The sequence below is a fragment of the Cryptomeria japonica genome, chromosome 5 (assembly GCF_030272615.1).
Source record: "Cryptomeria japonica chromosome 5, Sugi_1.0, whole genome shotgun sequence".
Classification (NCBI taxonomy): Eukaryota; Viridiplantae; Streptophyta; class Pinopsida; order Cupressales; family Cupressaceae; genus Cryptomeria; species Cryptomeria japonica.
In genome coordinates this window covers 128,589,877-128,615,126 of record NC_081409.1, presented here as the reverse complement: position 1 = coordinate 128,615,126, position 25,250 = coordinate 128,589,877, and the positions used below count along the sequence as shown (strand labels likewise).

Here is a 25,250-nt window from a genome sequence, read left to right as displayed (position 1 = left end):
AGCACAATGCATTTCTCAATACATTAAAACCCTTATTCTCAACTTGATGACAATATTAAGACAGAATCTTGTCTAGGTTGTATATTCCTTAGGAATCCATTCCCTACTTAGTAACTTCATTACTTCCAAAGGCCAGAATCCAAACCAACAAGACCTTATAACTCATTCCTTAGGGTTGGGAGACAACATGGACTGCAAAAGACTTGGTCTATTTAACAAAAAGAGGGGGTCCCCATTGGCAATGGGGCGATGTGTGAAAATGTCACAACAGTCCCAAGTGCAAGATTTAAACTTTTTCCGAACGGAGGCTGACGAAAATTGAAGCATTAAAATATCACAAACAATGAACTAGGTTTGGATGGACATTTGAAACATTGCTCAAAATGGTAACAAAGACATGCTAATGAGACTGTTCCCCTCGACGCTTTACGGTTCTCAAGATTTAATTGTTTTTGCATCTTGACTAATGCAAGACAGAACAACACATGACAAGACTCGAAGATGATGGCCTTGAACTAAAACCACATAATCACATATCTCGAAAACTCTTGAAAGTACACATTAAAATTTTGCCCAACTTTAGCTTCAATGCAAAAGTTTAAAATTTGGGTGCTTGGAAATTAGGGCAACACTATCCCATTGAGAATAATAGGGATATCTAAAGGACTTGTTGCTTCTCTTGTTTAAGTAGGCTTTGGTGGCCTGATCTTATTAACTCTTGTTTTCAATTGCAAATAAATATTTTGTATGAAATCAATGTTTTTCTTTTTTCAATGTTAATATTAAGGGAGAGGGGCCCACTTTCCATGCTTAACAAAAAAAGTCAATTTTCGTATCTAAAATGGTAGGAGGGAACGAGACCATCTTTCCCCTGCACTAGTATGATGATCTTTTTTTAGGGGGTAAAGAGAGTGATGGAACAGCTATTGTCACATGTAACTTAGTGAAAGTTCTTACAACACAGTACTTTGTAAAAGTCCTAGCAAGGCACATAGATAAGGATGGAGCTAAAAAATGTCACATGAAGGGAAAAGGTGTTTGTAAAGAAGCAGGCTTGTTGGTCCAAAAAGTTTAATGCATTCCTCAAATTATGCTAGACATGAAGTATTCATTTAATAATGCACTTAAAGACACTAGCATGTTCAGTGAAGCTTATAGCTCACTGAGAATGGTAGAAAAATAAATCTGTTCACATGTAATCATCACCACTTACAAGCCACTTATTGAAAATTTGTAGAACTCCTCAAACCTCCTGATAAACAATTTGCTTCATACTTCACACTTCTTAATTGTCTATAAGTGGCCAAAGGGGCTTTCTATTCCACAATAGTCAATAACACAAGGATCTTGGACTTGATCTAAATTTGATACTAGATTTGTGGTGAGAATCGTCAATAATTGTTTCTAGGCCAACAATAACTTTGTAATTGACTTCATCCAACCCATTCGTGAGGTAATCCAATTTACAAGTTCTGAGAAGCCATGTTGAGGAGAGATTTATGAAAAATTGATTCTCTAGGTGCAAAAAACAGAAAAGTAAAAGACAAACTTACAGAAGTTGAGGGATTCTTTTCTTTATATGCTTTGATGAAGCCAAAAAAACATGGAAGATGGACAAATTTAACACACATCTTCATAGTGCTGCCTATGCTTTAAATCCAAAATGGCACATCATACAACACAAAAATAAACAAGAAGAGGCCTTCATATGAGAAAAGAGGAGCAATAAAAAAGAAAAAAATTCATGCAATGAAAAAAAAGAGGATGTTCCCCTTATCAGGACCCAATGGAATGAGTTTTCACATGGCTTTGGCAATTTTTCTACCATGATAGCTTTGTATGATATGCATGCAACAAAAGATCCGATTGAGTGGTGGTGGAACCAGGGAGCTGAAGCACCTGAAACAATTCAATTACTCTCACAAGTAGCCAGTTCTTCAACTTGTTAGAGGAATTTAGTGCTTATGGTTCATTCATTCATTGAAGAGGAACCAACCACAGTTGAAGAAGGCAAAGAATTTGGTCTACATTCATAGCCCACCTCATCTTGTCTCTTGTACAAACACAGGGTACAAGAAGGGTTCTTCAACCAAATGGAACCGAATTCCATCTAACAGAGTACCCCAGGTCTTGGAGGATGAGGTCATTGAGAGTCGAGACAAATGGCTTCAATGATTTACCCCTACTTGCAGACCAATGACATAGCCAAAGCAACGTTCAGTTCTGGGTTTGTTTATGTTCCATTAGATGAGTCATCATATATAATTTCCATATACCATTTATGTTTTTCATCTTTTTCACATTTGGTAGCTACCGTGCTTCATTCATTCATAATTGTCAACATTTAATATAATTATCAATTATTTAAAATCTTCATTGCCATCTATTTCTATGTTTTAAAATGTTAATTTTTACACATTTAAGTATGTTAACAATTTTTTTATTTTTAACATTTTTTTTTATCCTCATTGTCATTATATATGTAATATTTAATCTTTGCCTTCTCCAAGTACATGTCTCCCATTTTTCAAAAAAAATGTCATATCGCTACCTATACCAGTAGCTATTTTAGTATCAAACATAAGTACTCAAAGATCAAACTATTCAGTGCAAACCGGCAATGATATACAACATTGAACAAAACACTCATTCATTGCTTTCTTAATCCCTTCTAGTATCTACTTGTGGGCGTAAAACAATGTACCAATCGCTTTGCCATTTCATTCTTCCGTTTCTCAAATGCTGCATCATCTCCGAAAAACAATGATGAACTGTCACCTTCTAGCATTGTTCCCCCTTCTTCCCTGTCATACCTACAAAAACAAAGCTATAAGCTCTTAGCAGACTTTTATCTTAACAAAGAAGCAAACAGTTATTATCAAACCTATTTGGCGAGTTGAAATTGGAAAACTACCCTAATCCTCATTTACATAACCAAAGATCTTCGATAATCACAAACTCTTTTACCATGCTCGGTCAGCATCACGTTCTGCTTCCTCCATTTCTTCCACCATCTGTTTACTAACAGCATTTGTATCTTCTTTGCCAAAAGATGCTTTATCTTCAATTGCATCCTCCTGATAATGCAAGCATAAAAAATGAAAACAAAAATACAAAAAATAATTTGATAAAAAAAATCTCAAATCATCAAAAATACAAGCATAGATGCTATTAATTCTAGTAAAATTAGACAATGCAAACATTTTTCATACCTCATTCTGAGATTCTGTGCTTCTAGAATTAAAACTCAACTGATGAGACCTGACCCCTGAACGAGAGTTGGTTATTTTCATTGAAGATCCGCCAGCACGTATTGGTACAGGAGATGGTGAGATATAGTCCCAAGGAGACTCTGCAGACCCTGCCATGTTTATAATCATCATTATCAGTGAGCTATTTAATGGATTATATATGATTAAGCTTGCAAATGCTTTAGAATGTAGATTCTACCAATTCATGTATCCATCCATGATCCAAAGAAACAGTATTTATACCATTTGTTTAGCCCTTTACCTGGAGCACAGGGCGTATCTCCTCCTAGCCATGGTGACACTAAGCGTAAATCAGGTGATGCACCAACCAGCATTGGAGAAGGCATTGGAAGATGAGGCTCATGAACAGGTGTTTTATCTCGACGTGGTGTATCATCCCATTCCCATCTGCCATCATCCCAGTCGGACCTACCTGATCATATCCCATGTGAAGACTCATATAAGATGTATGCCATGAGTTTCTGTGCATGTGATTCACACTGTAGTGTAATAATGTCCAACATAAAGTTACATAAAAATGACACAAAGCATGTATACATGCTATACTAAATTATGTACCTGATCTCCTTGGAGAGTAATCATTTCTATGTCGTTTTGCACCATGCCTTTCATATTCATTCCGGCGGTGTCTATCTCTATCACTTGACCACCCTTCTCTAGCATCTCTCAAAGGTTCCCTAGAATCATGACCCCATTTCTCTCGTCTCTTGTCCCACTCATCCCCTGTACTTCTGCTAGATTCTCTACTACTTTCACTGCTTTGCCTATCTCTGCTACTGTCCCTTCTATCTCTTAAATGTCTGCTAGATTCCCTCCTTTCTCCTCTATGTCTATCACTCTCACTAATTCTATCATTCTTCACATCGCTATAAGATCTCCTTCTTTCAGTGTTGTATCTGTCTTGACCACCATCCCGATCATTATTTCTGTCTCTACTAAATGCTCTACTTTGATCTCCTCCTCTGTAAGGACTTCTACTAGATAGGCTTGAATCCTTTGAAACAAGAAAGTAGACGAGTTCACAAATTACAACATAATAAGATGGAAAACAGTTCAGATTTTGAAAACCAAGTTTTAAAAATAATTAATAAACATCCAAAAACAATTGCACTTGAGACTAAAACTAAAAGTCATAAATATTCCTCAAGATTAAAAAAGATTTAAATGAGAACCAATAAACATCTCACAAAGGAAGTTTCACATACTTCAGCTGATCCTTTATCATACAATCGTTCTGAGTCAGCAGCATTTATTCCACCTGTCAATCCACTCCTTTGATTTCAGTAATGATAATTATGTTACAAAAATTGAGCTGTCAGAAAAAGATGACTATAGGATTTCCTTCGTGTTACAGAAGAACATAATTTTCATATATTTCCTTGCAACTTTTGATTTGAATAAATGTAACGAATGGTCTCACTCCACTGCTTTGTAATGACTTAATAATGATTCTGCTAAAAGCTTAAACATCTTTTTTATTGCAGGACAAATCACATAATAATCCAGAAGTGGAGTGTTAAGGCCACTATTGAACAAACAAAAATACCAATTTAGAAAAGCACAATAAATGTGTCCTAGTGATCCCAAATACTATAAAAACAAGCTGGCACCACTACACCTCCAACACAATGAAGCGCCTAAATCTGACCAAAGCACACACAAGCCCATAGCCTAGAATCATAAACATGATAACTTTAAACAATTCCAAAATGAGCAAATATACACTTGTCTTATCAATAGCATCTAACAATACCAAGTGAGAAAGGATAAGTGAATTGTTATATACCTATAGAAGAAATGTAGTGGATTCTTAAAATTAACTTTGTTGTCAAATTATAGTGCATGCCCTCGATCACCAGATGTCAGATACTTCAGAAAATTGAATAACATTATCAATAGCAAATAATTTCTGAATAGATTATTTACCAACATATGGGGTATCTTCTAGACGAGGCTCTCGATATCTACGCATCACCTTGCTATCTTTTCTATGATCAAGAGCTTCAGAAGATTCTTCATTGCCATCAATGACCAGGTTTTCCTCTCTTTCACCCTCTTCCATAGTTGAAAGAGTAGTTGTTTTATGCAAGCTTGACCCATTCTCGACTGCTGCCCTCTTTGCCCGGGCCAGAGTATCCAAACCTAAGAATTATGCAAAATCCTAACCATTTAGTACATGAAAAAACATTGGCATATTCCAAATATCATTAGATGAACTTGATATTTAAGAAACAGTAGACTACCCAAAATAGATTTTCCGGTGGAAGGTGCTCTAAATATAACTCTATCTTTCCCAGGGATTTGAAGACCCCCTTTACTTTCTTCCTCAGCTTCCAACATATTTGAAGCTAACATGATTGCGCAGCAAATCACTTTTTAGTTTTTACCTAAAATAACAACCAACGAGAAAAATGAATTCAGTCCAATTATTACAAAAGATAAATCATTTACAAAAAGACTGGTATGTATATTCACTCCCGAATTGTAATGATCTCTGACCAATTGACATCGAAAGAATTGATTGTGATTAACAAGGAAAGAAGTGCTGATGTGACAAGTAAACTAGTAATGTTAACAGCAGGTAAATGCACCGACCCCTTCGGTGTCTTTCTACAGACCTAAAAACCACCTGATGCATTATTTTTACATTTTGGAGGAAATATCTAATCTTTATCCATTTATATATTTATGACTAATCTTATGGCATCATCATAAACCCCAAAATTAACATGCCAATAGAAGCAATAAGAATAATAAGAGAAAACAGGTATCAGCATCAATCCCTCAACCATGTTCGACCCAAAATACTTCTTCCGTTACTGGCAGAAAAAATCCATGTACAGGATTCAAATTGAGAAGATTTGCCCACATTTCCATGGCGTTTAAAACCCTATACACATGCTCGCATAAAAGAAAAACAGTAATTGAAATGAAGAGGCATACCTTAAATGGACTTAAGAGACCTGTTAAAATCTTCCTTGAAAGTTGAACGAGGGCTGCAGCGAGCTTATATTTCCTTGTACATAATCACCACCTCTTAAACCAGATCAGCCTCAAAAACAATGCCAAATCAATAAAATAGATCCTGTAAGGATAATTAACACCGACTTTGAGGAGTTTGAAAGTTATTAAGGCAGACCTATATATATGTACACAATACCATGCTTATAAGATAAAAAAGAAAGTATGTACCCAATCCTGAGAATGTTTGTATGTGATGATATTGACGTTGGCGACGACCACTCCCCTACACTGTAAATTCACGTTCGAAAATTTTAGGATTCCAGACTCAAATCTAGAATTTGGAATTGTTCGACGACAAATTTAAGCCGTCGTTTTAGAAAGGAGTACGCTTGCTGCTGAAGGTGTAAGGAATTCGAAAGTAAGTAAACAGCTACGGTTTCACTCGCAAGTTCTTATCAACAGATCAATTTTTTTAGTTTTATATAATTTTAAAACTAGCAATTGCACCTTGGCTTACTCATTGAAGAGGTTTGGAAGGTTTATTAATTAATGAAATCAACTAATATATCATTTAGCAAATCATTTTGTTTATACATTTAAATATTGAATGGAGAAGTGATAGTTCCAAACCAATATGCATCCATTTATAGGGATCTAAACACATGGAAACAAAACCTCTAAATCTTTTGGTAGAGTATTAATGGTTTTCCTTACAAAAACATGTCAACGTCATGGCTTACATATAATCATTCTATGGATCTAAGCACAATTTTAGTGTTTGGAATTGTTGTTTGAGATCAAGCTTATCATTTTAGATTTTGGGTTATGCTTAAATGTATTAGATTAGAAAGGGGGAAATATTATGTTTAATACATGGTTGTAGATATAATATATGGTTGAGGATTGATTACAAGAATATTATTAGTTTACATAATTCTTAGAGGTACATTCAAAATTATCCTAAATTGTCATTTATGAAGCATTTTAATGATGAAGAAATTGAGATACATTTCTATGATAAGAGAAGTTGAGATTCAAATAAAATTGTATCATTATATAATAGTTGAATCAAATAGAGTTATCATTTTAGATTAGTAGATGCTTACTTTTTATAGTCATATTATTTCCAATTTACCCTATTACAAGTTTTTTTACATAAATAGGATAAGGAATGACAAAATCCAATGTCTCCCTACTTGCGATGTAAAAGATATGAAAACATAAACAATAGTTGAAGATCATTGTATTATACACTTCTCAATACAAAAAGTTTACTTAGTATGGATATACATTAAAATATTTTATCTAAATGTGTGTCTTGATATGTCTAAGTTTATCACAATTATATTTTAATTTTAAGTTGTATATTTATAATGGTATCAATGATGCCCAGTACCCCTGGTCAAATTATTAGTTCTTCTTTATTTCATAATTATACATGTATACCCATGCACCTTCCTAAGCATCTCACATATTGTAACAATGGTGGTGGAAAAGAGAAATTATAGAAAGGCCTACAAACAATGAAGGTCACAAACCTTGCCACAAGGTTTTTACAGCAATTAAATCTAAAGTCCATCACCTACATGGGATTCAACAATGACATGATAGATCAGTTTTTGTCTCTATCTTTGGTACTATTTTGTTACACACATTAGTGGTGTGTCTCTCAATGCTATGACCTTCAGCACTGTGTCTCTTGGTGGCAATATTATCCATTGACACTCCTTACACAATCCCACAACTAATCAACATTGTTTCATTCACCTAAATTTAACATTAGTAAAATTCGATAAGGAAGCCATATAGACTTAAGGATTGTTAAAGCTAAATTTTAATTTTTATATAAAATATTACAAATGAAACCAAACTAAAAAAAATTTAAAAAAAGAAACATGTTTAAAAAATTATAAGTCAATTCATAATTTATTTATTTAATTAATTTAATTAATATAACTTATAATTATTAATAACAATATTTCAAAAAATAATTATAATTATTATAAACTTCTTTAAGTTAAATAATTATTATTAAAATTAGTTATAAAATATATTAAAATTGTTTATTTATATAATTTACAAAAATCAAATTATCATTACAATAAACAAAATCAAAATTTTAAAAATTAAACATAATTTTTTATTTATATATGATATTCATTATATATTATAATATAATTATTATTAAAATCTATAATATTAGAATTTCAAATTTTATAAGAAAATGAATGGCTAATCAAAAAGGACATTAAAGAATTGGATTATTTTAAAATAGATATAAAAACTTGTAACGTTGGGAAAAGTTCTTTAAAAAGTTTGAAATACACACATTTGCCTTGTTCCTTTAATATCATCACCTGCATTTACCTATACAAAAAGCGGTAAAACTATGTTTACAATGTGACACCTTACAATGCGGTGGGTGCATGGAATTGAAGGCATCGGTTTTCAAGAAGCCTGCAAAACTGTTATTTCCCTAGAATGTTTGCTAACGACATAGGGGTGAGGGACCAGTAGTTGAACGGGGTCCAATAATCGTTATAGCAATTGTGCTCATAATATCTAATCCTACCACAAATTTATACTATATATTATAAATAAATAGTCCACATGTAAATAAAAAATAACCTAATATCGGTCAAAATAGACCTATACTTGTGTTGGCATTTTGATGATGTTTTGATTGTCATTGATGGACACACACTTTCTTGATGATGGACACACACGTTCTTGATGTGTGAGTTATGCTCAACCGGTAATTGCTCCAACTGGTATTGTGTGTTATTGAATGTATAGTCTTTAGACTATCAGTATTTTGCAGAAGATGTTTACCGGTTATAGATCGACTGAAGAGCTCAAGCGGTATGAAGATCCCAAGCGATACGAGGAGCTCAAGCGGTACGAAGGAACCAAGCAGTAGTTAGCTTTTGATCGGAACACTACGATCTACCAGTCTTCATTTTTTACAACCGGTAATCGGTATATTGTATTAACCGGTATTACTCTGTGATGAGTTACCAACTAGTATTTCTGTAATGTGTGATGAGTTATCATCCACCGACACTTTAGCGGTGATTTTGTGTCATGTTACCAAATGTGTCTAGATGCAATGAACCTAGGAACTTGTAGTTTAATCCTATTGGACCGACATGAAATCAGATTCCTTTATAAGGACATCATGTCTAAGGTTTGTATGTGTGATATAGAAAAGGTTATGTGCAATCATTGAAGAGAAGATTAGGTCTATGTGAAGAGATAGAGTGTGGAGATATTGAAGAGTGAAGTAATGCTAAATGCATTAACAATAAGTTGTCAAGGATCTAACTAAGCATATTGTGCTATTATCTAGATCATTCACTTGTTGATTACTAATATATTTGACAAGTCTGAAACCTTTAACCGGGTAGGCCCAACAAAGCCTTTGTAAATCCTCTAAAAGGTGGTTCACAACTGTGGATCTAAAATCCTTTAACAAGGTAGTCTTTAATAGGACTTATCTCCTAACAGAGATCTAGATTCCTAACAAGATATGTTCTGGTGAAGAACATTGTATGACCTTAACCGGTCTAGTTTCTATTTTGCAGATAGTTACTTGTGAGTTTCTGCTCACCATGGTTTTTCCCATTTGGGTTTCCATGTCAAACATCTTGTGTTATGATGATTGTGCTCTTATGGGTGAATGCTTTGTTTGCTATTTGGTTTGCATTTATCTTAACCGGTTTATTAGTGAATCTGTTGTACCAGTTATCTACTAAACTGTTTAAAAGTTTGAATACGGTATTTTTTGGTATACTAATTACCCCCCCTCTTAGTATTCATCAATTGGTATCAAAGCCAACCTTTCTATAAGTCTAACCACTTGGAAGGAGATATGGGGGAATACAATGTGAGGGAACTTACTCATCGTCTCACTCAGACTAAGAGAGCCTATGATGAACTCAAAGTCAAGTATAAAGCCTCTTTGGCCAAAAGAAGAGAGCATGTTGAAAAACTAATGGAACTTACTGAATATAGCTCTTCTAATGAATCTGACATGGATGCCCTAGTTGAAGAAGTTGAAAAACTGAATGAATCTAAAGCCAATCTGAGAAAAGAGTTGGAAGGACTAACTATCAAAATGTGTCAAGAGCTTGAGAATAGAAGGAAAGCTGAAGATTTGGTAAAAGATAAAGATCATGAGATCTCCAAGTTGAAGCAAGAAATCGGTACCCTTACCACTCATCTCCAAGAGAGTAAAGTGGAAAAAGAAGAAATGCAAGGTGAACTAAACATGGCTATTTATGAGAATGCAACCTTGATGGAATCCAATGTTGCTATTTCCAAGTAACTTACTGAGTCAAAGGACATACTTGCCAAATTCAATTAGAGTACTGCTAAGCTAGAGCAAAAGTTGGAATCGGCAAAACCAGTAAAGAATACCACTGGACTTGGTTTCTCTAGATATGAGGAAGGTGAGACCTCTAGAACAGAAGCTGAAGCATCAAAGAAGCAATCGACATCCAAGGATAAAGGTAAGCAAAAATTTAAACCTGTTTGCTTTAATTGTCTCAAAGAAGGACATACTGCCAATGTATGTAGAAGCAAGGCTTATAACAATTTTCCTTATTTTCAAAACAATATGCCTAGATCCAATAGATTCAACGGAAACTGTTATGCATGCAACAAGTTTGGGCATAAAGCATTTGAATGCAAGTCATTTTTGCACAACACTGGGAGATATCCTCCAAGGACTCAAGGAGTTATCCCGGAACCCTCTGTGAACCAGAATCCCAACCGGTACAATACCTATGACCATCGGTCAGGTGGTTATCAAGTAGTTACTAGTTAAAGAGCAACTTGTTTGATCTGTCATGGTAGCGGTCACACTGCTACAACATGCAGAAGGAAGAATGAAAGTATGAATAACATACCATGGAGAACACCTGGAATGGTATGTGTAGCGTCGTGAATTGTACGCGCTTGCTAGGGTGGTACAATTTCACACCTAGTTTAGCACCCGCCTTGGCGCATTTTGCATTTTGCATTGCATTTCCCCTTTAGCACTTAATTAATTAAATTAATTAGGTCTAAGGTCCTATTTTATCATCTCCCATATCATAAAGTTGGGCCCTTTCATTAAAGTGTGCCCCTTTCATTTTATTCTTCCAGTACATCATTTAATCAAAAACCCTAATTAGGTCCTATTTTGAACTTGGGGGCTTGATTTCGGGGGTCAAAACATCTCGAAATCACCTGTAACTTCGGGATTCTCTCTAAAATCATCATATCTGACGGCCCTGAAAATTTGGTGAAAAGTTGTCGGGACCATGGCGCCCGTGCAACATGGTCCCGAACATTTTTCCCGAAATTTTGGGAGCACGATCCAATCATAAAATAAAGCTTAACCCCAAGAAATTGGCAGGACATTCAATCTCTAGGTCGGCCAAAATACGAATTTACAACCTAGGGTTTCATACATAAGAGCTCTCTTTCCTCATTTGAAAGGATCCGATTTTTGGTTTCCAGGAACTTCATATGCAGCGAAAGGGCAGATATTTGAAGACTTCAACAACACTCAACATCATTCTATCAAGCATCTATCAAATTCATTCATTCATCCAATTAGGGCTTGGAAGACATTGAAGAACAATAGGAGATTACCGACTGAAGATTGGCTTGTACTCCTCCCTTGAGGGTTGGGTATGATTTCATATTGTTTTCATGTCCTTACATAAGCTTTGATACATCATTTATTCATGCTTTAGATCACATTGCATCTTGATTTAGAGCATTTGCATTATCATTTACAAGCAATTAGGGTTTACTTCCTAGGTTGCTCTAGTTTGCTTTCTTGCATTTTGGACCTTGCACACACACTAGGTCTGCACACACAATACATTTTACAAAACAACTTGGCTATTCGTGGAGGTGGAAATCACCAAAGCGGGGGTTTGACTAAGGCAAAACCCTATATAGCCGCCCTTCCCCCTTTTCAGATATTATTGCAGGTTTCGGGATTCGGACGACGCCGCAGGACACAGATCCGGAAAGAGGAGACTGAGACAGAACTCTGTGTGCAATTGCAGCTCAGAAGACTGGGACAGGGGCGCTGGGCGCCCTGGTCCTGCCAAGACAGGGGCACTGGGCGCCCTGGTCCCTGGGACAGAGGCGCTGGGCGCCCTGGTCCTCCGGACAGACAGCTTTCCGACAGTTTCCAGACAGTGTTTCAGGGTGCAAAACAGTGGTTTTCGGTGCAGTTTTCAGGACAGTGGCGCCCGCGCCCCCGTCCCGAACATTTTCAGTCTGATTTCGACTCCAGGTACATATCTGCATTCTTATTTTATCCTTACATTTACAGCTGTTCATTGTTTAATCTCAATTCTGCAAACTTGTTACTAGTTCATACTTACATTTTGAGGTTAGGGTTTGAACTTGTATCATTTTAGCTTTCAATTTCAACAAGGGAATAGAAATCCTAATAGATATCCCGTGGCTCTCTCTTTCACAAAAAGAAGTAGCCAATTGTGTGATATCTCTAGGCTCTTTTGTATTCCGTAATGTGTGTCAAAAGGTAGGATTAGGGCATGTTAACCTAGTCTCGCTTTTTCCCCTACACATTTTGGTGAACCCAACGTGAATCTATCATTGCTTCCTCTTGCATTGCATTTGTTAGATCTAGATCTAGATTTAGTGTGTTTTCATTTCATTTTCATTATAAAAAAAAAAAAAAAGTGTGTTTCTTTGCATTGTGTGTTTAAATTTTATGCAATTTCAAAATGTCAGATTTTTATTTGCAAGATGTTCATATTTGTGATGATTATGAGTTAGATGAAGCTTTAGATGAATTTTTGAAACCTAAATATACCAAACCTTCATTTTACCAAAAACTCATAAACATTGTTACTATGCCATTTCGTTGTGATGAGAAAGATAAGTCGAATGATTCCTCTCAAGGGTACATTCCTATCAGCTCTTCCACTAAATCTAGTAACATGGTTGTTTTCAATGATCCCCTCTATGAAGAGATATCTCCTTTTGAATCAAAAGATAAACCTTTTAATAGATATGATCATGCTTTGTTGAATGATGCCCTTGATGCCTTTGTGTCTCCTAAAAAATGCTCCCTTCATGAGGATCCTTGTGTGCAAGAAGAGGACATTATCCCTACATTTCCTAGTGATGGCCTTTCCTTTTCCAACAAAATTCCCACTAGAGATGATGAATTAATGATAAATGCTTACCCTTCTCCTAAAGTTTGTCTTACCCATAAGCATCCCTTAGAGAAAGAAGATGAAATAATAAGCACTTTCCTTAATTCTCTCTCCCCTAAAGATCATATTGAACATATTTTGAGGAAAGAGGATGAGTTTAACACATCTATTGATGCTCTCCCTTCTAAGGATGAGGAATTAATAAACAATGTTAGCTCCTCTCCCGAAATTAACAATACTTCAAACATTCCTTTCAACCACTTCACTATTTGGGATGAACCATTAGAAGAAGGTGTAGATTATTCTCTCTCCCTTGATAATTTCTCACCTTCCTTGAATCTCAATTATTCTCCCTCTCCTCAACTTGGTTCTACTCATAAGGAAACCCTAGTTCAAAGCAAGATGGTTAACATGTCTTTCAAAGATCTCCCTCTCAAAAGTGAGACTTTAGAGAGTAATGTTGATCTTTCTCCTAGAGAGTTTATTCCCCATGTAGATCCTGTGATGATAAAGGATGATATGACCTTTCCTAGTATTACTCTTCCTACTAGAACATCAATGCCTATCCCTTGTCTCTCTCCTAAAATTGATTTGATTCGTGATGAGATTTTAGTGCAAGAGAAGACTATCAACAATTCTTCCAACATTTTTTTTCATTCCTCTAAACCATCCTCAATCAATTTGATACATGTGAATGAGACACCTAACAAACCTCTCTTCACTGTCCAAGGTGCTTGTCCTTCTCAAAATTCTCAACCTTTAAATAAGCCTATCTTAGTGGTTCAAGGTGGTTATGCTAATGATTCTTTTTGCACTCCTAAGAAACCTATTATTACTGTGCAAGGAGGTTATTCTTCTAAGAGCCCTTATGAGTATGCTAAGCAACTAACTAGAGAGAGTTATCATGCAGTTGCCCATACCTATAACACAAGAAACAATAGGCAACCTAGTCCTCCTCCAGTTATCCCCACTTCACTTCCTCCTTCCCAACCTATTCTTCCTCAAGCGCCTCGTATTTCACAAATGCTTAGTAAGGACTATGATCTCATAGAACAACTTAAAGCTACCCCTGCTAAGATATCCCTTTGGGATTTGATCCAAACTTCTTCTGCTCATCATGGAATGTTACAAGATGCCTTGAAAGATTTGAATGTTCCTCCACCTAATACATCTAGTAATATAGTGTCTTTGGTTAACTCTGTGATGAATCCTAAAGCTCAAATTGTGTTTACCCAAGATGAGTTGCCTACTGGTGAAATTCAACATCAATATGATCCCTTGATGATTGTGGTTATCATAAATGACACTGCTATAAGACGAACACTGGTAGATAATGGCTCTGGCCTTAATGTGTGTAGCATTAATCTATTGCATAAGATGAATGTGGATACATCCCTTATTGAGCCTGACTCTCATCCCATTCGAGGCTTTGATAATGTGGCTAAGTCTTCATTAGGTATTATCACCTTACCAATCACAGTGGGACCTGTTACTTTGCCTACTCCTATCCATGTTATGTCTGGAAATCTAACATACAACTTGTTATTAGGGAGACCTTGGATTCACAGTATGCAAGCTGTCCCCTCTACATTGCATAGACAAGTTAAATTCATTTATAACAATAAGACATATACCTTGATAGGCGATACTAATCTTCAGGCTTGTTTGCAAACATCTACTTCCAAAGGGAGTTCTTCTAAGCCTTCCTCTTCTAGTAATGACTCTTTGAACAAGATACCTATGGATAAATCATCACCCTCTAATAATCAAAATTCTTTGGATGAGCCTAAAGCTCCTGAAGAAGATCCTTCTGGACTTGAGTCTACACATGAAAAGGCTTTTGATCCTGAGAAGGTTCTCGCGGAAGACGATTGGGGATCTCTTGATTTTAATCCCACCTTTGTAGGTGAATATAGGGTTCCTCCTAGAGATCTTAAAGGTAAAAAGAAGGAAGAAACTGGAGATCAATCAGTCTTACCTGAATCTATGAGCAATAATTTTGTGGCCACTTCTCAAACTTCTTCTCCTCACACCTCTAATTATGAAGAGTTTGATTCTTTTTCTTATGAAAAACCACCTTCTCTTCCTGAAATGGTTGATCGTTATGGTCGTGGTTTTCGCATTTTTGCTAAGCATGGGTATCATGGAAATGGTTGTGGCGCTCATGAACAAGGGATAAAAGTTCCTCTAGAGACTAATTTTCACAATTATGCCTTTGGACTTGGCTATAATCCCTGCAAACGCACTAAAGCATCTAAAAGACCATCTCTCAATGTGAATGCTATATTTAGTAGTGATGATGATCTCACTTCAACTAAATCATCTTCTACTTCTATCAACTCTCATTCCCCTCATAAGGAAATCTTGGCAATGAACAAATCTCTTTATGAATCCCCTCAAATTTCTAAATCCACTTATGAATCTTTATCTCCTATTCATCATAAAGTCCTTTCCTCCAGGGATAAGGCTCTAATGAATTACACTTATCCCTCTTCTAAGAGTTCTTGTGACTTTTCTTCTTCAATTTTATACATGTTTTTGATCTCACTTATAGTTGAGCATTTAGCATGTCATATTCAAATACCTCATTCAATCTATCATGTCTTTAAATAACATTAATGGCTATTATGTTGCTCATCATTATGTGACATTGGTAGCTCATTTACTGGGGGCTCATTGTCATTCATGATGGTACAATGTCAAGTGCAATCATATTTTTTTTTTGAAGCAACATAATAGCCTAATTTTCTTGTTCCTATGGGGACAAGAGTGATTTCATACATCTCTTATTTTGCTTATGTCCAAATCTCTCCCTAGAAGATTGTGTAAGTCTTTCTCATTGACCTTATCCTTGGGAGGCAATGATCTTTCCTCATTTTTATCTAAGGATCCACTTTTTCCTATTTCGTGGATGGTGTGAACTTTATTACTTGATGTTATTCCTTGTATGCATTTGTTGTTTGTTCAAGGATTCTCTCTTACAAGAGGTGTAAGTCCTTGACTACAACCTCTTTTGCACTTGGTAAAATACATCTATAATGAATTCACTCTCCTAATTGGGTTAAAAAGAGCGTCATCCTTCATTAAGAATCACTTTCACCTCGCAAAGGAGGGAAGTATTGCATTCTTATTCTCTTCTTTGTCTTATTCTAGAAGATGTTATATTTGTCTAACTCATGGATCACCAATGTGTGTATTCATGCCTTTTTTTTTCCTTTCTTTTTCTTCTCTTTGCATTTTGTTTCCATGTACATCCTTCATCTTGTGTTAGAGAACTCTCAAATCCTCACACTCTTTGTTGTGTTGGAATTGAGATTTAGTCCTCTTTCTTACCAAATGATTCTCCATTAGTTTTTGATCTCATATCAAATCTTCTTGTGAGCATTTGTCATCAATATTCTTTAACAATTCGAAGTGGTAAACATGATACCCCGTTTCAACTCACTAAAATTAGCAAGCCGAAACAGGGGGGGGCATATAGCTACCCTCGAATTTTCATCACCTTCCTTAGTAAGCATTAGGTGATTTTGTGATCTAACGTGTGTTTTGTAGGGTGCGGTTCCTAACTGTGTACTGCAGATACCGCTGGGGGCTTCGTTCGACAGACTTATGGATATATCCTTTTTCAAATAATGTTTACTTTTCTGTACTTTAGCTTGCATATGCACGTAGTGTTCATATGACCGCTAAAGTGGGGGCTAAATGTAGCGTCGTGAATTGTACGCACTTGCTAGGGTGGTACAATTTCACACCTAGTTTAGCACCCGCCTTGGCGCATTTTGCATTTTGCATTGCATTTCCCCTTTAGCACTTAATTAATTAAATTAATTAGGTCTAAGGTCCTATTTTATCATCTCCCATATCATAAAGTTGGGCCCTTTCATTAAAGTGTGCCCCTTTCATTTTATTCTTCCAGTACATCATTTAATCAAAAACCCTAATTAGGTCCTATTTTGAACTTGGGGGCTTGATTTCGGGGGTCAAAACATCTCGAAATCACCTGTAACTTCGGGATTCTCTCTAAAATCATCATATCTGACGGCCCTGAAAATTTGGTGAAAAGTTGTCGGGACCATGGCGCCCGTGCAACATGGTCCCGAACATTTTTCCCGAAATTTTGGGAGCACGATCCAATCATAAAATAAAGCTTAACCCCAAGAAATTGGCGGGACATTCAATCTCTAGGTCGGCCAAAATACGAATTTACAACCTAGGGTTTCATACATAAGAGCTCTCTTTCCTCATTTGAAAGGATCCGATTTTTGGTTTCCAGGAACTTCATATGCAGCGAAAGGGCAGATCTTTGAAGACTTCAACAACACTCAACATCATTCTATCAAGCATCTATCAAATTCATTCATTCATCCAATTAGGGCTTGGAAGACATTGAAGAACAATAGGAGATTACCGACTGAAGATTGGCTTGTACTCCTCCCTTGAGGGTTGGGTATGATTTCATATTGTTTTCATGTCCTTACATAAGCTTTGATACATCATTTATTCATGCTTTAGATCACATTGCATCTTGATTTAGAGCATTTGCATTATCATTTACAAGCAATTAGGGTTTACTTCCTAGGTTGCTCTAGTTTGCTTTCTTGCATTTTGGACCTTGCACACACACTAGGTCTGCACACACAATACATTTTACAAAACAACTTGGCTATTCGTGGAGGTGGAAATCACCAAAGCGGGGGTTTGACTAAGGCAAAACCCTATATAGCCGCCCTTCCCCCTTTTCAGATATTATTGCAGGTTTCGGGATTCGGACGACGCCGCAGGACACAGATCCGGAAAGAGGAGACTGAGACAGAACTCTGTGTGCAATTGCAGCTCAGAAGACTGGGACAGGGGCGCTGGGCGCCCTGGTCCTGCCAAGACAGGGGCGCTGGGCGCCCTGGTCCCTGGGACAGAGGCGCTGGGCGCCCTGGTCCTCTGGACAGACAGCTTTCCGACAGTTTCCAGACAGTGTTTCAGGGTGCAAAACAGTGGTTTCCGGTGCAGTTTTTAGGACAGTGGCGCCCACGCCCCCGTCCCGAACATTTTCAGTCTGATTTCGACTCCAGGTACATATCTGCATTCTTATTTTATCCTTACATTTACAGCTGTTCATTGTTTAATCTCAATTCTGCAAACTTGTTACTAGTTCATACTTACATTTTGAGGTTAGGGTTTGAACTTGTATCACTTTAGCTTTCAATTTCAACAAGGGAATAGAAATCCTAATAGATATCCCGTGGCTCTCTCTTTCACAAAAAGAAGTAGCAAATTGTGTGATATCTCTAGGCTCTTTCGTATTCCGTAATGTGTGTCAAAAGGTAGGATTAGGGCATGTTAACCTAGTCTCGCTTTTTCCCCTACACAGTATGTTATCATTGCAACAAACCAGGACACACTGCCAAAACTTGCAAACTGAGAAAGAACCTATCGGATGATATATCAATCACTCCAGAAGGGAAGATTGATGTTGAAACCATTCAAATAGAAATGAATAAAACTTGGAAAAAGAAATCAAAAGAAGTGTCACAGGATAAACCGGTTTCTGCACCTAGTGTGGAAGTCTCTGAACCAGCAAACTGAGCTTCAAAAAAGCTTAGGGGGAACATATCGGTGAAATATTTTGAACCCCTGGTTTATATCGGTAAAGACCTTAACTGGTATATGTTACCTGTCAATCGGCAGAAGACTTGAAGTGGTAAAAGGCAAAATTAGGGTTTGTGCCCTAACGGTGATGCATTTATTATGGTAGGTAAAAGTTTGTTTAAAAGGATTTTCGACGTCATTATCACTTATCTATTTTCGAGAGAAGAATTTTCAAGAGCAGAGCAACAAAGAGCGATTCGTCTAGCGATTCAAAGTGAATTCAAAAATCTTGCAGAGGAATCCAGAGATCTTTTTCAATCTATCAGTGAAGAACACTAAGCAGTAATCTAGCAATCGAAGTGGTGTATTGTGGGCGACATTGGCAAACCCTAAATTTCGGATTGTGAAGGTATTTCTCAAAATTCTCTCTTATCATGGCTTCTACATCACACTCTAGTTCTAGTGCACCTGTAGATTCAGCCGAATTTCTTCAAAATAAAATGAAATATAATGCCCTATCTCAAATACCCGCTGGAGTTATTGTTGAGGGAGATGTTTCAAGGTATATAGACTGTAAATTGGAAGAGCTAGGATCCCTAGTGATTCATTCCCATCTGTGGGGATGACAAGAAGATCAAACCTGAGTATAGTGTCCTTGAGAAGATGAAACTGCACAATGCGGTGTACTTTCTGGAAGAGTTCACAGAAGAACATATCCGCATCATCCTCAGCAGAGTACATGGTGATAAGATGTATCTCGAGTAGACGGATGACATCACACCAGAAGCAATTCATGTTGTCATCAGTTTCTGCAATATTGGAGAGGTACCAGCTCTACGGAAGGTCACCAAAACTAAGATGACAAAGCTCACCGATTCTATGAGTGACCAACGAGCAATTACCGTCAACACCATTAAAGATGATCTAGTGAAATATGCTTGCATGGTGATTGGTTACCGGATATTTTATGCCAGCTGAATGAATTATGTCCCTGCTACTGCAATGAATGCCGCTTACAGAATGATCAAGGAAGACACTACATTTGACCTATGTACCTGTCTATAGAAGTAATTGCTATTGAACCTGAAGTCCATCAAACAGGACAATTCTCTAAGGTTCAAGTTTGGCCAACTTCTGGTCGGCTTATTCTTCTACTTTCAAGGTTATTTCCCTGGAGTAGGTGATGTTCAATGGTCTGTTGACCTACCGGTTTCTAGACAAATTAAGAAAAGTCTACAAGCAGTAGGAATTGGATATCCTGAGGTTATAAATAAGTATTTTAATGAATTCAAGAGGAAAATGAACCAGAGAATGAGGAAATTTGATGATATTGTGAAAGAATATGAAGATGACATCTGCTTCATAATAAGGATAGATGACTGCATAATGGAAGCGGTGGAACCGAGAAAGGAAGCAATTGAACCTATGGGTTATGAAGTGGTGAATGACCTATTGATCGGGTATGCCTCTACCCTACTTGCCTCACCATTGGATGCAAAGAAAAACAGAATCGGTACCTACTTGGAGAGGGTCACACCAGTTGAAGAACCAAAACAGAAAATGGACAAAACAGTACCATTGGTATCTGCACCGGTTACCTCTGCCAGTCCGAAAGTGACCAAGCGGTCACCAGCTAAGAAGAAACCTGAGATTATTCTAGCAAAGGTATTTGAGAGGAAGTGGAAAACCAAAACCAACTCACCGGAGTCAAAGGACACTGAACCAGAAATTCAAACAAAGAAGACAAGGCAATCAAGCAAGAAGGCGAAGTCTACCAATAATGTACCTACAACTTTAGAACCGGTAAATATAGATATTTCCTCTTATAAGCCAATGACACATTGTCAAATGACTCTAAAGAATATTAAGAGGAAAGTGCTCGATGATTTAGAGGAATATTTTGATGATTTTACTGATAGTGAGAAAGAAGAAGTAGAACATGAAGTCATCAAATATTTATGTGTTAATGATCAGTCGCCATCTGAGATTAGATTGGTTACACCAGATTATTTGTATAATTCTTTAGATAATAAATGGTGCATTGCCATTGAAAAGGAACAGGAGATCAGGGAGAAAATTTTTGCACAATACTTTCCTGATGCCTTAAATTCTGAATTATTTGAAATAATGGATAAGCACAAAGGCATTTTCTTCATGAGAAGGAGAAGACTCAAGCTACTAGAAGGTAAAGCTTCTGAAGTGGAAAAGGACACACATATACATGCTAAAGCTACTGTCAGAATGCACCGAGTATCTGAAGCTGCTAAGCAGGCTGATCAAGCACCTGACCTATCCTCAGGCCAATCAGAAGAGGCATTTGATAGTGAAGGTGAAAGAGTTACATAACACATTGATACTATTGATGTTGGTGCATTAGATACTGAGGATGTCACTCCTGACAAAGAGAAAGAGAAACGAGACAAGGAAAAAGCTGAAAAAGAGAAACTGGACAAAGAGAAAGCGGAAGAGGAAAATGCAAGGCAAGATGAAATCAAGAGGAAAGAGTTAGAGAAAAAGAAAGAGGAAGACAAGAGAAAAGAGGAAGAGAAAAAGAAAGAAGAGGAGAAGAGGAAAGAAGAGGAGAAAAGGAAAGAAGAAGAGAAGAAGAAAGAAGAAGACAAGAGGAAGGAAGAAGAAAGGAATGAAGAAGAGAAGAAAAAGCAGGAAGAGGACAAGAAGAAAGAAGAAATGGAGAAGAAACAAGAAGAGGAGCAAAAGAAGAAAGAAGAGGATAAGAAAAAAACAGAAGAGGAGAAGGAAGCAGAGAAGAAAAAACAAGTGGAGATTCTTAAGGCAACCGGTGATCAAACCAAACAGGTTGATACCACCAGTCCTATTGATCTTCAATCAACAGATGAGTCTGAGATGCTATGAGGCATCAAACTTGCACAGGAGAGACTGGAATAATTACGGAGGAAGAAGGAACATGATGTCATACAAACTGTGGTGGACACCCTTACTAGTCTAATTCCCGGTACCAACCTCCCCAGTACTGATTCCTCTCTATTCAAGCTCAAACTTCTCTGTACCGTAGTGGAGGACCAAGTACAATTCTTGGAAGATGTTGTTGAAGCAACTGCAAAGAAGAACCATGAAAAGGCACTCAATACTGCCTTAGTCAAGCAAATGAATGAACTACAGACACAACTACTGAAGCAACAAAAGGATATCAATGTTGCTATGGGTGAAAGTAAATTACTGTTGAGTAAAATCTGCCAACCCCATCTATTTTGTGACGATGTGCTTAACTAGAAAGCTAAACTCTAATCGGAGTTACAGACATATATCAACAATTTCAAGATGCAATATGATTCATTCACTACCTATGGATAAACTGTTCATCATTATCAGCATCAGACTGTCAAGATGGACTCGGAGATCAGCAACCGGACTAAAGATTTGTAGGAGCTTCAACTGCTCCTATTTCCAAGACTGTAGATTCTTCAGAAATGTTTTCTCAACCTAGAAGCTATCACGGTAACTCAAGACATGAGTACCATTGATGCAATGGAAGAAATGGTATTCCAGATGAAGCTTGAAAGTGAGGTTGCTACCTCATTACTTGAGTCATGGACATTGGCCATGAAAACTTTTATTTAGGACTTTAAATCTATTTTTGAGAAATTTCATTCCTTATTGTCATGAACGTCTACTCTATTTTATTATAAGCAAAAAGTGGTTATTTTGCATTACTTTGTCATTGTTGGCAAAGGGGGAGTAGTGTACATTAAAATTTTGGTGAATGTTACCATTTCATGTATACTTTCATGTTACCATTTTGGGAAGTAGTGTACATTGTAATTTCTACAAAAGGGATAGTGTATATGCTTAGGGGGAGTAATTTTGATTATGGTATTTTTGTTGTAAAAACACTTAGATGTCAAAATTTTCCTGTGTTTCCATCAATGCCAAAGGGGGAGATTGTTAGCATTTTGATGATGTTTTGATTGTCATTGATGGACACACACTTTCTTGATGATGGATACGCACTTTTTTGATGTATGAGTTATGCTCAACCGGTAATTGCTCCAACTGGTATTGTGTTATTGAATGTATAGTCTTTAGACTCGGTATTTTGCAGAAGATGTTTACCGGTTACAGATTGACTGAAGAGCTCAAGCGGTATGAAGATCCCAAGCGATACGAGGAGCTCAAGCAGTACGAAGGAACCAAGCGGTAGTTAGCCTTTGATCGAAACACTACGATCTACCAGTCTTCATTTTTGACAACCGGTAATCGGTATATTGTATTAATCGGTATTACTCGGTGATGAGTTACCAATCGGTATTTCTGTAATGTGTGATGATTTATCATCCACTGACACTTTGGCGGTGATTTTGTGTCATGTTACCAAATGTGTCTAGATGCACTGAGCCTAGGAACTTGTAGTCTAATCCTACTGGACCGACATGAAATCAGATTCTTTTATAAGGACATCATGTTTAGGGTTTGTATGTGTGATATAGAAAAGATTATATGCGATCATCGAAGAGAATATTAGATCTATGTGAAGAGATAGAGTGTGGAGATATTGAAGAGTGAAGTAATGCTAAATGCATTGACAATGAGCTGTCAGGGATCTAACTAAGCATACTATGCTATTATCTAGATCATTCACTTGTTGATTACTAATATCTTCGACAAGTCTGAAACCCTTAACTGGGTAGGCCCAGCAAAGCCTTTGTAAATCCTCTAACAAGGTGGTTCACAACTGTGGATCTAAAATCCTTTAACAAGGTATTTTTTAATAGGACTTATCTCCTAATAGAGATCTAGATTCCTAACAGGATCTATTTTGGTGAAGAACATTGTATAACCTTAACCAGTTTGGTTTCTATTCTGTAGATAGTTACTTGTGAGTTTCTGCTCACTGTGGTTTTTCCCATTTGGGTTTTCACGTCAAACATCTTGTGTTATTGTTAGTCTGCTCTTTTAATTTTTTCGCATCTAAAGAAAGTTTTCATTTTGTGGCCTTCCTTGAACTTGAACCTTGAACTTTTCAAAAAAGTGGTTCAAAGTTCAAAGTTCAAAGTCGGTTTATAAAGTCATGGCTGTGTTTAATAGGGTGTCAATAAACTGTGATAATTGTCATTGAACTTGAACCTTTGAACCTTCTTTTTAGTGGTTCAAGGTTCAAGGTTCAAACATCTTGTATTAAGTCTTTTGTGAGTCGCGTTCATAAAGTGTGAGTCCTTGTTTGGCTGAATGTTTTGTTCTCTAGTGCAGTCTTGAACTTGAACCTCTGAACTACTTTTGAGTGGTTCAGGGTTCAAGTTAGAGGATAGATAATTTTGAAGACAAAGTAATAAAGTATCGGCATATAAAGGAATATTTCGGATTTGAATGATGAACCTCAAGGGAAATGAATGATAATGACATCCGTACTAGAGATAATCATGTTGAGGAAAGATATGAAAGGAGAAGGCACGCAAGAATTAATAAGGTGTCAAGATCAAATCCTCTCGGCACAATGGGCACGAATAATTTGACAGGCGGGAGTCATAAAGAGTCGCGCAGCTGACATTTCAAGTTATGTTATAAGTCTGTTTCTTTGAAAGTAAATTATTGGCCTCTGTTGTTTGCTCAAATCAGTCAGTAGGGAAGTAGCGGTGGCGATAGTTTCTTTCTCAGCTTTGTGTGAATTTTCGGTTCTGCATGAAAGGTGAGCTCAAAGTTCTTCTTTCTTCCCTGTTAAATTGCATAAATTGAAAAGCGTTGTTTAGTATTTCAGTTAGTTCAGTCCATTCTTCTTGTTGTGCACTTTTCCTATTTGTTGAGTAAAAATGAGACCAAAACCACCTCAGCCGGACCCAAAATCTGGTCTAGTCTGTTCCCTGCCAGACATAGGAGACCTTCTTGCTAGCAGTGAATTTAGAGGAATTTCATGAAAGAGCACGCGATTTTGCCAATACCTCGTTAATGCAGAAGATTCTAGACAGTGGGTTAATTGAAGCCACAACATTTCCCCCTATCGTATCATGTCCAGAGTTAGTTTTAGAATGTATGAGCAGATATGACCCTATCGAGAGGTGTATTAGGGATGTAAAGGAGAAAAGTTTGCTAGTAATTAGTCGACAGACTATTGCCATAGTAATGAGGATTCCTGAGAAAGAACGGTATGAAGACTGGACGATTTGCAAGTCACAAGGGCTGTTTTCAGGGAAAAAAAAAAAAAGGCCTATTACCAAAGTGTTATTGCTAGAAATTAGCTGTTGAAATTCCAAAAAGGAGGTTCTCGGTT

The 25,250-nt window shown here is 36.8% G+C and overlaps 1 protein-coding gene across 5 annotated transcripts in view; it reads right to left on the bottom strand.

The window, feature by feature from the left end:
• LOC131076624 (pre-mRNA-splicing factor ATP-dependent RNA helicase DEAH7) overlaps window positions 1-6,660 on the bottom strand; it is a 102,175-nt gene extending 95,515 nt beyond the window's left edge. Inside the window, exons 1-10 of one of the 5 annotated variants that reach the window (XM_058013906.2) lie at window positions 6,465-6,660; window positions 6,216-6,357; window positions 5,516-5,659; window positions 5,199-5,414; window positions 4,478-4,530; window positions 3,831-4,266; window positions 3,514-3,684; window positions 3,213-3,361; window positions 2,968-3,077; window positions 2,705-2,813 (exon numbers count right to left, since the gene is read on the bottom strand). In XM_058013906.2, coding sequence (XP_057869889.2) covers window positions 2,705-2,813; window positions 2,968-3,077; window positions 3,213-3,361; window positions 3,514-3,684; window positions 3,831-4,266; window positions 4,478-4,530; window positions 5,199-5,414; window positions 5,516-5,627 — 1,356 coding nt within the window. In that variant the 5' untranslated portion in view covers window positions 5,628-5,659; window positions 6,216-6,357; window positions 6,465-6,660. The remainder of the gene's footprint in view (window positions 1-2,704; window positions 2,814-2,967; window positions 3,078-3,212; window positions 3,362-3,513; window positions 3,685-3,830; window positions 4,267-4,477; window positions 4,531-5,198; window positions 5,415-5,515; window positions 5,660-6,215; window positions 6,358-6,464) is intronic. The other 4 variants (XM_059221282.1, XM_058013907.2, XM_059221283.1 and 1 more) reach the window with 4 other exon arrangements.
• Window positions 6,661-25,250: the final 18,590 nt, after the last annotated feature.